Here is a 15,616-nt window from a genome sequence, read left to right as displayed (position 1 = left end):
CCTGCAGCCTGCCGCAGAGCTCCGCTGCTGCTCCTCGCCCCGGCCCGGCAGCAAGGGCAGTGGAAATCCCCCAGTAAAAAATTTCCTGGTGTTTTACAGTGCCGAGCACAAGCGCTCCCAGAGAGAGGACTGAGGCACTGGTAATCGCAGGAGCACTTGGAGCAGCCCGAGCTCACCGGGGCTGGGGGCTGCTGCTGGGGATGGGGCGGGGGGGTGCCCGCGGGCAGGACCCCTCCTCGTCCCGTTCCCCATCTGCGGGGTCACAGCACGGCTCCGCAGCTGTGGGGGAACGCAGTGCAGAAGCTGGTGGAAGGAGTCAGACCTCAACAATGCTGCGGAGAGCTCCGCTGCCAGATTGTTTTTTATTATTTTATTATTTTTTATTTTTTTTTCTTTTCAGTGAAGTTTATGGGTTAGGGATTTTGCAGAACTTGGCACTGGGATATAATATCAAATGAAGACCTTCTGGTTCGGAAATTTGACTTAATGCAGCCTTCTTTTATTGCTTCAAGGATTAGGCAGAACAAAGTGGCTCTGCATGTGCTGCACGGGGCCGCTGGCCGGGTGAGACACCCTGCGGCAGCCGCGATGCCCACGCTGGGCACCCATGGGACTCTCCACCACCCAGAGCTTCAAAGAGCTTCTTCTGTAGCGTGTCGCTCTCTCTGCCCTGCTGACTGAGCCGGAGACTGTCCTAGCCGTGAGCACAATGTGCTTTTGGTGGAAACTGTCCTTCTTGTGCCGATTCTGCAGTATTGGGCATCCCATGGGCGAGCCACCCCTGCGTGTGGGGTGACCCTGGGGGTCCCCAGCTGTGTGGGGTGATCCCGCAGGCAGCACAGGGAAGGCAGGGCACAGGCATCGGGTGCAGGGAGCACCCATGGACATGCAAGTTGGGCACATCTCTGGGTCAAGTAGGCATAACGGTGCCGCACAGCCAAGGAAGATGCCTGGGGGCTCGCAGGCAGATGGGGTGCTTGGTGTTGCTGCTCCTCTTGCAGCTCGCAGCGTCCCTGCAGCCCTCACCCACCTTGCGGGTGCTTGGAGGCTTCTGTGTTTACAAGAGCCACGTGCAGGTGGCTGGTGCTGAGCTGCTCTCCGGTTCTCACCTCCTTGCCCCGCTCCCCAGCTGCGCTCAGCTCATCAAGGCCAGCTCTGGGGAAGCCCCTCTGATGTGAGGAGCTCCAAAGGGGCTGGGATGAGGCCCCCGTCCCCATGCCTGCACGGTGTGCATCCCCCTGGGGCTGGATCCTGACACCCGCAGCTCCAGGGCACCCAAAGGGGTGCGTTCGGAGCCCGCCCGGCTCCCAGCCCCACCTCAGACTGCGAGCTTCAGATGTCTCGGGGAGGCTGCCCGAGGCTTTTGCCAAGGGAGGGCAAGGCATGCAGCGAGATAAACGCGTGTGTGGGCTTCTGCTTGTTTGAAAGGTGCCTCCTCTCCTGCTGGCTATGTCCCACCTGGTGGGACTCGGCTCTGCTGCAGCAGCAGGGCTGGACAGGGAAATGGAAATGGAAATGGAAATGGAAATGGAAATGGAAATGGAAATGGAAATGGAAATGGAAATGAGTTAGAAATAGAAATGAGTTAGAAATTGAGAAAAAAGAATGGGAAGAATGAATAAACTTCTGGAGTCCGGTCTCCTAGCATATTTGCACCGCTCCCACCCTCCAAGCAGGCTGCCAAGGTGAAATTCAAGTTTTCTCCTCAACTCTAGGATGTGGAAACTCCAAATCCTCTGTGCTCGGAGCTGGTGTCCAGCCGGGTGCTGGCAGCCAAGCGGGCAGGTCCCGGGGTTCATTACCGCTGCTGCTGCACTTGGCCGCTGTCCTGCCTCCAGCCCGCCAGCATCTGGTCCTTCTCTCCCGGCTTCAGTAAACCTTCGGAGAGCCCGTTTACATTACTGATAGCCCGATACGTTCGGTGAGAGGCAATATATCAGCAATTTAGTTATTGCGGATTAGGTCTCGAATATCCCAGGGATATAACGTCGCTCTTTCTCACCTTGTGTGTAGGAGGACTAATGGTAAATTATCTCGATGGTTTACATTTTCTGGTTTGTATTGGAGCTCCCAAGGACCAATTCATCCTGATTGAATTGCAAACAAGGCTTACTGTCATCTCAGATGCAGGGGCCAGGTCTCTCCATAAATGAATTCAGAGCAATTCAGGTTACCCCGAATTCTTCCTGTCGATGGGATAATGGCATAAATCCTGCTAATGTTTAGACTGGGAATTGTTTGCAGCAACCTGAGCTTGACTGATGGCTGCAATAGCATCAAGAATCATAATTTGTGTCCTGAGGTGAGGGTGGGAAGAGCTGGGAACCCAGCTCCTCTCCTGGGGGGCAGACCACAGGCACAAGTCCTGCGCAGGGAGTTTGGGGAGGGCTGAATGTGGAGAATGTGTTGGGGACCCACCATGGCACAGGCTTCTCAGCATCCAGTGGTTTTCTGTGCCGAGTGAGCAGCTGTTGCCAGACGCTCAGGCTCTTTTGGGGCTAGGCTGCAAGGAAAGAAGGAGGAAAAAGCATTTGCTCCATTTGTGTTCTAGGTTTTCCATGGCAGGTCCCTGCCCCTGCGCCGAGCGAGCCCTAAGGGATGGGCTCATACGGCTGAGGCTCAAGCCTCATGCTGGCTCTTGGCACGCTGGGGGAGTGTTGGCTCCCTGAGAACATCCCCACTGCTGTCCCAAAACAGTGGGGGAGGTTTGCCTGAGCTGTGACTGTTGTGTAAACATGGAAGGACGTGGAGCAGGTCCAGCGTGTGTGTCCTGCGGGGCATGTCACCTGCGTGAGCATTGGGATTAGCAACAAGGGGCAGCCAGAGCGGGTGGTGGCAGTGCTCCCCCCGGTGCAGCTGGCTTTCAGGGCTAATTTGGGGAGAGTTTGGGCTGAGCTGCGCTGACACGGCCCTGGTGAGCATCCCTGGGGTCCTCCTGGTGGTGCTGGGCCATGCTGTGCCGTGTCGTGCCACCCACATCATGCCATGCCAAGGTGTGCCATACCATGCTGTGCCATGCCATGCCATGCTGTGCCACATCACCTTGTGCTGTGCCATGCCATCTCGTGCCATTCTGTGCTGCTCAGAGGATGCAGGGAGCCGTGCTGCCTTCACCCCTCCCTGCAGGGCTGCCCCACACGTGTGCCCAGGGATGCTGAGCGCAGGGAGGCTGCAGCGGGTGAGGGTTGTGATCTCCGCGCGGATCTCCGCTCCGGTAAACACTCCCAACAGCCCAGCTTAAGCACTTGACAGTGTTTATAAAGCAGCTTGCAGCAAACAGGCTTGGAAGTGCAGAACAAGTTGGTGTTTACACAAGTGACTAATTATTTATTTGAAAATCCCCTGGATGATGCTGCGGGCTGTAACGACAAGCACATGGGCAGCGCTGCGCTCTTGCCCCAGCAGCTCTCAGGGGAGTCTCAGCGGGGATACGGTGAAAAGTTCAAGGCTGTTGGGGCGGGAGGATGCCAGCAGCACCCCGCGGTGCCACGTGCCCTCCCGACAGCGCCGGTGTGCTTGAACCAACGCTGCCCTGAGGCTTCTGCTCTGGTGCTCAGCTCAGCATCGAGACGTGCTGCTGCAAGGCCCGGCAACACACGGGTCACATCTTCCTCCAGCTGCTGCCTCGAGATGTTGCCAACCTGCTACTGCTGCTACGAGCAGCAGTTTCCAAGAGCTTTTCTGCTGCGTGCGTGGCTGCTCGGGGCTCCTGGTGGTGACGCTGGGGTGCAGTCAGACCCTGGGAGCACATTCCTGGGCACAGGGCTTGCTCCCAGCTGGAGCAGGGTGAGCTCCCATGGTTTCTTCGGTCCCTGTGTGCCATGGGGATGGAAGGTATCTCCCCAGGACAGCTGAGTACAAGGTGTGTGAGCAGCAGGGTCCTGCAACCCTTTGTGATGCCCAGGGCTGCAGCCGGGCACCATTCCAGCCCTGTTGCCACTGGCCATTGGGGGCATCAGTGTCTGCACAGTTATTATAAAGGGATTAAAACCCTTTTCTGTTTCATTTGACCTCACAGAGTGAATGTTGTTGCCTTTATTCCCACACAATGGCAGCAGTTGGTGGGGCTGCGCTCTGCCGGCTGCGTACAGAAGAGTGCAGCCCCACCGTGCCGTGCCAGAGCTTACTACTCAGCCTGGGAGTTGTGCTTCCTCCGCTCCTGGAGCACCCAAATCCACCTCCGCAGCCATTTCCCAGAGCTGCATTTGCAAGGACGGGGAGCTCAGGGCGTTGCAATTGCCTTTGGAGCAAACCGCAGCATCTCGGCAGCTCTCAGGACAATCCCTCCCTGTCCCCAGGGACAGCGCTGCACACCCAGCTCAACTCCCAGTCCCCAGAGGTGCCCCCTTGATAGGAAACATATTTTGCGCTTGGCAGCCCGCAGTGGCCGTCTGCTGCTTGGCGAGCAGGGGCTGAGGAGCACTGGCACTGCAACGAACAAGTTACAGCTGCAGTTGGGTTCAGCAGCCACAGATGGCAAGACCACGGCAGGCATTTCCATGAAAAAAAAAAAAAAAAAAATACCTGCATTTTTTTATTAAGGCAAGCAGAAATGTGCAGGTGGGGTTGGAGGGTGATCCCCCAAATTTTGCTCTATGCTTGGCACCGTGCTGGCCCACTCCAGACAGAAACGATGGAGACCTGTGTTCATTATCCAGTGGAGCTAATCCTTTCTCCTCTTCCTTTCCAGTTCCTGCGCGTGCCCGTGGAAACTACGAGCAGCTAACGCTCACTGCCCGAGCCCCCAGATGGGACTAGACCCAAGCTCCTGCGCTCCATATGGGGATGAAGGCAGAACCATGTTACCTGCTACCTAAGGCCTCTGCTGCTGCGCCGGTAGCTTGTGGATATGGTCCTGCACCAGGCTTCACACACAGACTCTCAGCTCTGAGCCAGCCCCAGAGGTTTTAGTGGCAGCAGAGCCCCCCGGGCGCGGGACGGACTCCGATCACCCTGCGATACAGGGCTGCAGCGCTGGAGAGTTACTATGCAGCTTGGACTGCTTGTGGTGGTGGTTTTTCTGAGCTCGATGGATCTAACAGGCAGCAGCAAAGTGGTGAAGGGCAAGAGGCAAAGACGAAGTACGTATGAAACGTTTTTCTTCTTCTCTGCTCCTCCTGATGCGCTGCCGTTCATGGAGAATGGGAATGTTTGTGGATGCGCAGGGTGGGCAGAGCCTCCTGGTGCCCAGCGAGGTCTCAGCCTTCCCCTGGTCCTGTGCAGCTCTCCTGCTCGCAGGATCCTGCCTGTTGTGGTCCCTTTTCCTGTGGTCATGGCCGGGGAGCTGCAACCCGAGGTGCATGGCAAGGGCGGGTTTTAATTATCCCCTGCGGCCAGGACGGGCTTTGGCCAGCCCCACCCCGGGACTCGAGCAGCCCAAAACGCACAAAAGCAGCCGCATGGGCTTCCCCTCATTTAGGCAAGCTCGTTTTAGAACTGGTTTGCATTCAAACGGCTTTAAATTGAATTACAGAAAAATGATTTTATGTTAAAACTGGGACTGCTGGAGCTCCGTGAGAACAGGGAAAACTCGAGGTCGTGGCTAAAGCTATTAAACACGATTCCCAGCGAGTCTCGGTTCGTACCTTTGCCACAGAAGCAAACCTCAGTACTGTGGGGTGCAGGAGGGATGGGGCTGGATCCCTGCTTCCAGAGCCCAAAATGCAGCGGGGAGGTTGGCCCAGACCTGGCCAGCCCTCCTGGCAGCTGGGCACCTCGGGTCCCCAGCCTGGGGATCCCTCTTGCTTTCTGTCTCATTGTCTGAGGCTGCAGCAGCCTCTGCACCCTGCAGACAAGTGGGGACTGGTGACGGGGCAAGGACAAGGAGCAGGGGAACTGCTGGGACCCCAGGTCACGGTGGGAGGGAGAGGAAAGCTTCCCCACCTCTCAGGCTGGCATGTGAACACTCTGGAGCTCCACACTTGCTTTTAAAGTGTAGTAAACACAGCTTTTAAAGGAATACATTTTAAAATACACGGTCTCTCCATAAACAAGGACACTGCTTGCATAATAAACTAATAAAAATAACCTGCATTCTAGCCTGCAAAGAATGCTATTGGTTTCAAAACAAGCAGCATTTTACATGATAATTAAAAGCAGAAAACTCTCAAGACATGGGATTGAGTATTTTTCTTGGACTGAAGCTAGGAGCTGAGAACACATCTCTATTTTGGGGGCAGTGAAATCTCCTACGCTGCCAGATACAGTGAACGCAAGAGGGGTCACAGTGAGATGTAGCTTGGCCTCAGCCCGGCTCAGAGCACAAGGCAGGATTACTCGGAGCGTTTCCCTCCAGCACTGCATGGCCCCGCTCCCTGCTTGCCCTGGAGGTGCCCGGAGCGGCACCGCTGCGTGACATCTGTTTGGGTGAAATCCTGCTCTTACACGGCTTTTAGGCAGTGGGGTGCTGTTTGTAGCTGGTGGCTGCTTTGGGGTCCTGGACATAGCAGACGCAGAGCTGCAGTGAGTGCAGGGGGGCCAAGGCATCCCCTGGGCAAAGCCATGCGCAGGGACAGGGCTAATGAATTATTGAGCTGGGTTTGATTTGTTCTCTCCGGGTGGCACTTATGTCAAGACATGAACTCATACTTCACATCAAATATTTATGGCAGCTTCCCTCAGAGGGGGATTTGTCTCCGGGAAGCTGCTGGCCGCTCTCCAAAGAGCTGGCTCCTGCTCGAGTGGCAAGGCTCAGCAGTGATGCCCCGTCTCAAGCTGGCCATGGTGCCATGTCCTTCCTCATGGGACAACCCCAAGCCCTGGGGACCATCAGAAAGGGCAAGACTGGGGAAAAATCATGGAACTGCAGAGCTCTGGTGTCCTTGTGCCCATGGTTGGGTGCTCACTGCTGCCTCTCTCCTGCTCTTCCAGTTAGCACCGAGCTGAGTCAGGGCTGTGCCAGGGGCTGCGACCTGTGCTCCGAGTTCAACGGGTGCCTGAGATGTTCCCCCAAGCTCTTCATCCTTCTGGAGAGGAATGATATCCGGCAAATCGGGATCTGCCTACCATCCTGTCCACTGGGATACTTCGGCCTTCGCAATACAGACATGAACAAGTGCATCAGTGAGTATCAGTGGTGTCTCCGTGCTGCGGGCAGGTCGTGGTGCTCCTCTCCCCTGCCCGTCCATGGTCACGAAGTAGCTCTCTGAGTGAGAACTTCAGCCCAGGGCTGCCTTGTTCAGCCAAAGCACCAGAAAGAAGCTGGACGTGGAAAAAACACGCTCACTTCCCTGGCAGTTTCATGCAAACCACCCTGACAGCCAGGTTTCTGTCCAGCTCAGTTTCTTTGCAGCCCATATTGTGGCTGCAGCTGGAGTGGCTGAGACTGGGCTTTGTTCTTTCCACTTCCCCACTTCAGCCAGTTGGTGCTTGGGCTGAACACAAGCCCAGACCTTTTCCACCCTGCCTGATTTCCACCTGGAAGCTGCTGATGCAGCACAGTGGCTCTGTCCCATAGCAGGGAACAGTGCAAAGAAAACTAATGGCTATTCGAGTAGCACAACCAGGCCTGGCAGGGCACCCAGAGACTCGCCCTGGCTGCTTGCAGCCTCCTTGGAGCCAGAAGCAAACTGGTGAGAGCGATCAGAAGCCTCCTGAGCCTTCAGGACTTAGCTCTCCCACTGCCCATGCCTGCTCCCTGCCCACCCGTACCCTCCCCAAGCTGCCCTGCCTGCACAGCCTCAGCCCCAGCACACGCACACAGCGCAAATCACAGCTCCCGTGTGCTGCTCAGGCTAGCCCAGCCTGCCAGCACTCATGTTCGCGTCAGACTGCGTGATGGCTTTGTGTTTTTGTTCCCCTCAGAATGCAAAATTGAGAACTGTGAGTCCTGTTTCAGCCGAAACTTTTGCACAAAATGTAAGGAAGGTTTGTATTTGCACAAAGGGAGATGTTACGTCACATGCCCTGAAGGCTACTCTGCTGCCAACGGCACCATGGAGTGCAGCAGTCCTGGTAAGCGACGCTCAGGCACCTTCCACTGAGCTTTCTGTGCATCCGTCGGGTCCTGTAGCATGTATTGCTTCAGGTTGTCTTAGGTGATAAAACAAACCCTTCAGAGATGGTGCTGCACTGTGTCTAGTGGGTGATGGTACCGGCGTCCCTGTACCCAGCCCTTTGGAGCCTGCTGGGCACTGTAGCACCATGACATCAATGCAAACTGCTTGTGGAGTGTGTACAGCTCAGGGTTCACCATATGGTAGGAAAGGGGGTGCTGTGAAAGCCTAGGAAGCTGCTGGGGAAGCACACACGCTCCTCCAGCCTTGGGAAGGGAGAGGTGCAATGCTGCAGGGGGGCTCCTGAGAGGGTGGAGGCAGCCGTGGAGAGACAAGAGTTACCTCTGGCCTTTCTTGTTATCTGGCAGCACAATGTGAAATGAGCGAGTGGGGGCCCTGGGGGCCCTGCTCCAAGAAGAGGAAGCTGTGCGGCTTCAAGAAGGGTAATGAGGATCGAACGCGGCGGATCCTGCAGGCTCCCTCCGGAGACGTGTCCCTGTGCCCCGCCACCACGGAGGTGCGGAGGTGCACCGTGCAGAAGAGCCAGTGCCCCGAAGGTGAGTGAGCACCGGGTGTTTCACCACCTCTCCCCAGCACCACTCCACGTGGCAGTATTTAGCCTAATGGCCCAGCACCATAAAAAGGCAGCTGAGCAAGCTCCGTGTGCTGTGCAGGTGGGAGGTGTCACCTCCTTTGTAGGAATGCTGAGGTCTGTGCTTTTCCCGGGAATTGCTGTGTCCACAGGATGAATGGTGGCTTGGTCATCCCCTTACGGGATGGACAAGATTGTGGCTGGGCTGACTGCTTGGAGGGGAACCGGTTCTGAGTAGTGAGTAACAGCACGGGACCAGTGAGCAGGGAGGGGGGGGGGACAAGCCCCGCCTGGCTGCCAGTGGTGCAGGCAGCAAGGTGCATTAAAAAAAGGGAACAGGCTGTGGTGGCAAGGAAATGCGAGTCTCAAATCTCCTGCCAGAGGCTGGGAAATGCACAGCTAAATCCAGGTTTGAGCCACCTTCCGTGTGTGTATTTAGGAACAGCTCGCAGTACAAAGAGCAGGCTGGCAGGTGGGCACCTGTGTGGTTGGAAGGGGCTCAGCCACCCCTTGAACCATGCCAGGAGCCCACAGGACCCCGCTGGGCACACTTGTCCTGCTGGGAACCTCACCCCTGCCCTTTGCTTTACTGCAGGGAAAAGGAAGAAAAAAGAAGAGCAAGGAAAGCAAGATAATACCAATGGGAACAGAAATCGGAAAGACACCAAAGATGCTAAGTCTGGCACCAAGAAGAGGAAGAGCAAACAGAGAGGGGCTGTGGTCCCCGCCACATCTGCCAGCCCTACCCAATAGCTGCCCCTTTCCGTCACCTGATGGCAAGACTTCATTGCTGCTATGTATATGAAAGCTTTATTGAACCAGAGCACTGCTACACAACATTACACATGTTCCGAAAGACAGACATATACTCCTAGACTAGACCCGACAGAAGCCACATACACGATACTTAAGGAGGCTGCACCCCCAGGACGCGGACGGCACCCCTCCGGGGCGAGGAGCGCAAGTGCTCGCGGAGGGACGTGGCAGTGGGACGCTGCGGGGACGAGAGGTGAGGATGAACCAGAGCAAAGGACAAGGGCACGGGACCTTATGACACAGTGCCTCCACGCCGAGCCAGCCGCCTGGCCCCGGCACAGCACGGTGGCAGCCTGGCGGACAGGGCTGGGACTGAATTTCTGCTCTTCCAGACCAGGGAACTGGACTCACGCAAAGGCAGTGGCCTCTTTCTCTTCCCCCTCCCCTTTATTTTGTGTTTTAAGCTGTATGACTTTATCATTGAGAATAATACATGTTAAACGTTTGTGGTAAGAGGTCAGTGGTATCTGCCCTGAATCTGCTTCAAAGAGTTATTTCAAATTAAAAAAGAAAAAAAAAAAAAAAAAAAAAAAAAAAGATGACAACCAGCTTCCTGAGTGTGTGGTTCATGCCTTGGCCCCTATGGAGGCTGGTGTCCCACAGGACAGAGACTCACTTGTGGAAGGGAAACACACAAAAGCTGTAAGAAAATCCCAGAAAATGCTGCCAGCTGCTTGCAGCCTGAGCTCAGCCCCGCTACCCACACAGGACCCACGCTGCTCCCCACCGTCCCCCAAGAAAGTTCCAGTTAAAGAACCCAGCTTGAGAAAAGGAGAGGTTACAAAACACCAAAGGTTGCCGAAACGTTGTGTCTTTGCTCGTAGGGTCACAACTACCAGACTCCACTCGGGGGCTAGGGCCAGGCCTGTCCGTTCGGCCTAGCACTGCCCCAACACACAGTAGGAGGGAATGAAGGCGGGAGGGGGATGGCACAGTTCAGGCCCCATGAAGAAAAGAAAATGTTTAAGTTGGCTAGAAAGCGCTGGTCTCCCTGTCACCAATGGGAATGTCCTGGATTGAGCAAAAATGCTCCTGCTCTGCAGGAATTGGCACCAGGAGCCAGGAGGAGGATGGTGCTGGATGGAGACGTGGTGAGATCGGAGCGGGCGTGTGCTCCTTCTCTGCACAGAGAGCCTTGCCCTTGACATGACGTGGCACCTCGCTCAGTTTCCCTTATATTTTAAATCATGCTTCCTCAATATAAATAGGGGCAGATATTTAATTCCTCTACAGTTCAGCAAAACCCCTCTGGTCCCAAGGGATGAAGCCGGGGAGGTCCCCAGCGATGTGCCGTGATGCACCGCTGAAGCTCCTGGCTCCCCCAGTAAAATGAGGGGCAGGGAAAAGCCGACCCCAAAGCTAAAGCTGTCCAACCCAAGTAGCGCTGCCCTTGCTTTTGTACCACTGCCTCTGCCTCTCAGGGGGTGCCTGTGGTGGAAAGCCCCTGGCACGTGGCTCTGGGTGCCTCCCCGGTGGGGTGCTAGTGCTTTTCCACAAGGGGACATGGGCAGCACAGCTCTGGTGGGGACAGCCGAGGTTCCCCTCGCCCCATTGCACTGCGGCTGCTTTGGCAGAGGTCAGGACGTGGGAGCTGCATAGTTGTTTCAGCCCCAGGGCTGTACCAAGCTCTCCGTGACTGCTCTGCTGGCAGCAAAACCTTTCAGCCCATCATCCACTTTGTGTTTAAGTAAACAAGAAGCCGTTATATCTTTTAAAGGGGATTCCATTTCAGCACAATGATAAACGACCAGCATACCAAGCAGAGAGAGAAAGAGGTTCTTAAAGTCATCCTTTGAGTTGTTTATGGATCATGTTCAGACGATTCCTGAAGGCCTCCCAGTTGAAAGATCAGATCTCACTTTGCTTTCTAGCCTCAGCTAGCCTGTGAGATAAGTATTTTGTTTGTGACATGGCACTGCTTGTAAGCAGAATCATTTTTCCCTTCCGCTTTTTAGCAGCAATAATCAGTAACCCTTTCATGAACCTCAGCTTGCTAATTCATAAACCACTCTTTCTTCCCTCTTGCTTCAGTATCTCAATCCAGTTCTCAACAAGGATTAAAGAGAAGAGAGGGTGCATTAGTAAGGTTTTAGACACTAAGGCTCTGTTAACTGACTGGATTCCCTAACTCATGGCAATATTAGTGCAAATATTTCAAAACTAAACTGCTTATAATAAATCAACACAACATATCTTGTAGACTTTTCTAGAGTTTTTTTTAGAAAAAGTGAAGAACTTCTTTCTGTTGCACCCTTTTCCCTTCTCTCTTCCTTTTTTTTCATAGTAAAATGGGAAGAAAAAGGGAGAAAGGAAAAGGAAAGATTAAAATGTGTACTAAGAAAATCCAGGATTTTCCAGTATGGATGTTTAAAATTAAACTGTTTTATAAAAATTAGAAGGAACATAAATAATAATAAATAAATAAATAAAATCAATTATCTTTTTTTTTTTTTTTTTTTTTTTATCAGCTCAAGAATAGGGCTTATTCCCACTCTCAGACAGCTGGTTCATTTCAGAATATAGAAACCTTTTGCCTTTGACTAACGTGCTTTGCACGCTGAGCTCGACAGTCCAAAACGGAGATCTCCTTAGATATCATCTCAACTCACATGCACATGAATGCTCTCTTTCAGCCCACCAAATAAAATCTGTTGTGGTGTTCTCTCCATGGCATCACTGTAAAATATGCTTCTTTAAACAAATAAATAAAGAAATGGGTTTGCTGAACAAGCTTTGTTTGTTTATTCACTAAAAACAGAGTCAAATTCCAACTGGTCAAAAATATCTAGAACGAGCAACTAAGTCTCTCCTGAAGTAATTTGGCCCCCCACCACCATCCAGAAAACAAATGTACCTCCGTGAGTCACGGCACGAAAATGTTAGTGCTGTGGATCCTGTATGTGTTCATGTTCCGTACTTTGACCACCTATTTGCTGAACTGGAAAAGTAGTTGCTAGATGTATAGACAGTGAGATAGATCCTTTGTAGGAAATTCCTTCGCATAGAAAAGGTCTTCATGTATACTCATGAGCCAACCAATGTTTATTCACTGGACAGACCAACTCAAAATTTGCAGGACAGTTTCTAGGTAGTTTACTTATCTCTTGGGTAAATATTCCTAGGTAAAGGGGAACAAAGTGCAAGAAATAATGCATTAACAGCTTACTGTTTGGAACTGTTTAATTTCTATCTCATTTGCTGAGATTTAGGAGCTGAGGCAGACAAATTTCACACAGGTTGGTTGTATTACATTCTTATCCTTTCTGTGCAAGATAAATCTGCATTTTTCATCAGCTACAGTCAAGTTAAATGTGTGCACACATATTCCTCAAACAATAATTTACTAGCTTTATATCCCCATGGAGATGAAGGCAATGTGTAGACTTTTAGTTCATGTTTATGTTAAAATGATTTCTCACTCAGAAGAAAGCTTTGATTAAAGGAAATATAGTAGGAAAGTGAAAATGGTCATTACTAATACTGTTATTTGGATTACATTGTCTTAAACCATTAGAAGGGCCCTTTTCTATATATATTTACTTACAGATTTTATTAAGCCAATAGTCTTCACAGGATGAGATGTTAGGCATAACAATTTAAAAACAAAACAAAAAAAAAAAACCACCTCTATTAAAATGACAGAAATATCAGCTCTATATAACCAGTCACCATAAATAAATCACACTGATGGCATTTATATACATAATAGCAAATTATACCCAACTGAATGCCAAACCATAGTGTAGCTGGAGCTGCATGCTAGAATCTCCATAGTTTTTGAAGAACGGCAGGATCTTTCTTGTAAAAAAAAAAAAAAAAAAAAAAAAAAAAAAAAAGTCAATGAGGTAGATACTATAGCTATTTACAGCACAAGCAAAAATGCTGGGTTAAGACCTCGTTTGCCATTACCGCTGAGGCAGCTTGCAAAAAGGCCAAATCTAGGGATGCATAAGGCTAAAATGTATGGTGCAGCATGTGCAGCTTTCCAGAAAAGAAGCCACTTTTACTCACCATTAAAATCAAATAGCAAAAGTAAATTAGTTACATGCAAATGCTTTAACTTCCAGATTGCTAGTAAACACTTAATTCCTATGAGACAGTTCTGCAGCCTAAGTTCAGAGAGTAATGCAGAAAGCTCTGCATGTCTGTGAGAATTGCACAGGATTCAGCATGACTTTTGCTCTGAGGGATTGATTCTGGGGGCACAGAACAGTCTTGGCTCTCCAAATCCTTTTTCAACTTTTTGACTTTTTTGCTTGACTTCAGAGTTTTCCTCTCTCCTCCCTCTGGCTTTCCCCTATTGCTTGCAGTTGCTGTTTTAGGATCTCTTAAATCCAAGGCAACGATATCTGAGATCACTCTTGTTTTTTTCAGTTAGGGAGACATCAAACCTGGAGCCTTTTGCCAAGGAGTCTTGCCTCCCACTCCTGTAAGTTATATCTTTGAAAACTAACTCCTGAGAAACTGAGTTGGGAAAATGATTGTAGTGATAAATAATCTACGGTATCTTCTGGCAGTGCTCTGGATGATTTTGAAAGATATGAAGCTCACTTCTGTCCTTGTACTCTGCAGGGAATCACTGCAGCATGGAGACTAAGATGGCTGATGTTGCCCTTATCCAATTAAATAACGCAAAGTAGCTCAATAACACACTGAAAAAGTGCTCTGAGTACAAGTCCAGTCTTGTTCTTAAGTCTTGGAAATCTATTTTTCTTTCATTTAATTGACAAAATCTGTAGATCATACAAGGAAGACAGCCCCTGCCAAAAATCAAACATCACTAGTTTTTAATAATACAATGGGAATAACCCCTTAGAACATATGCAATTATGGCAATGAGTCATTCTGATGGCATCATATAACCACACTCACTGGGATTTTGACAAGGAAGAGGCCACAGAAAATTCCAAATGATTTAAATTCAACAATGGTCAGGCTAGTCTTGTCTATGAAACTAAGGCCGTTTGGCAGCTCTGCTGGGCCTGGCATACATCACCAAGCCCCCTGTCCTGCTCGGTACACGGTATGGACAGCTTCCCACTGCAGACAATTTAAAAGAAGAAAAAAAAGAAAAAAAAAAAAAGAAAGCAATGGAAGCATGCATCTATGGCAAATGAAAAGCTGGTGAATCATGCAGCAAAATAAAATTAGTTTAGTGAGGTAAACTAAGCTGACTCGTATGTTAGCAGATAAGCAATTCCAACAACCACAGCTACAGAGATACTGCAAGTTAAATACTAACAGTTAGCCTCAAAAATGTAAGTTTGGTCCAGAAAAAACTTGAGAGAGGTGAGCGCAGCTGAAAAAAATGAATTTATTCTAATCTGAATACAATTTCCGTATGTTATCAGTGTAATCTTTCCTAATGACAGAAAATTCAGGGCTGTAGCCTACTCTGATTTGGATGACAGGGCTCACCATAAGCAATGCTGGGAACAAAGCGGTGCTGAGACTTCAGTGTCACAGATTTCAAAGCGGAGACCCAATGATTAACTCAGTTATATTACCAACAAAAGTTCTCCATGACATAACCTAATGTCTAACACTATTTCTATTCTTACAAAGAAAGAGACAGCAATTTTCTGGATGCATTCCAAGATGTTTTGCTAACAATAAAACGAGTGTTTTCTTAAAGAGAAGGAAGAAAGAGTGGGGGAGAACAGGGCGAGTATTACTCAACTATTTAGTCTAAAAATTTGAAAATCAAAAGGATCTTCTGACAGATTAATATCAACTCTAATAGAAAACACACTTGTCCTGAGAAAACTCTTCTACATAAGCCTCAAGTCTGATAGCTTAAACAATTATCTACAATTTGGAATTAATTTTTTATGCCCACATGACTGTGTATTTTTAAAATGCCCAAGGCATAGATAATTCTATTAAGAGGAGGATAAAAAATAAAAATAAAAAACAACCAACCAACCATACAAAAAAAAAATCATAGGCTTAAACAAAACAAACTGAAAATTCAAGGCTGCCATCTTACAAAACATCTCACAAGTCTTGACTATGACTATGTGCAGCAGGGACTATGTACTACCTAAAAGCAAAATGCTGAAAATCATTAAAAGAACAGAATCTCAGAAACTCTCTTATTGCTCTGGATTTAGAAGAGCATTAGCAGAACTAAAAGGAAATTGAAATAGCCATGAATACTCTGCTGCTAATAAGCATTTTGAAATGGTGGGCCAGGCCTTCATTTTGGCGAATG

General features: G+C 50.3%; 1 protein-coding gene across 7 annotated transcripts in view; it reads left to right on the top strand.

Moving 5' to 3' along the window:
* RSPO1 (R-spondin 1) overlaps positions 1–12,132 on the top strand; it is an 85,889-nt gene extending 73,757 nt beyond the window's left edge. For all 7 annotated transcript variants that reach the window (XM_072027292.1, XM_027444003.3, XM_072027291.1 and 4 more), the window contains 5 exons: positions 4,691–5,081; positions 6,871–7,062; positions 7,804–7,953; positions 8,363–8,551; positions 9,182–12,132. In XM_072027292.1, the coding sequence (XP_071883393.1) occupies positions 4,988–5,081; positions 6,871–7,062; positions 7,804–7,953; positions 8,363–8,551; positions 9,182–9,339 (783 nt within the window). In that variant the 5' untranslated portion in view covers positions 4,691–4,987 and the 3' untranslated portion in view covers positions 9,340–12,132. The remainder of the gene's footprint in view (positions 1–4,690; positions 5,082–6,870; positions 7,063–7,803; positions 7,954–8,362; positions 8,552–9,181) is intronic.
* The last annotated feature ends 3,484 nt before the right edge of the window (positions 12,133–15,616 follow it).

This window comes from Anas platyrhynchos, chromosome 24, assembly GCF_047663525.1.
Source record: "Anas platyrhynchos isolate ZD024472 breed Pekin duck chromosome 24, IASCAAS_PekinDuck_T2T, whole genome shotgun sequence".
NCBI classification, from domain to species: Eukaryota; Metazoa; Chordata; class Aves; order Anseriformes; family Anatidae; genus Anas; species Anas platyrhynchos.
Note: the sequence above shows the minus strand (reverse complement) of the source record. Positions and strands in the feature narration are given on the sequence as shown.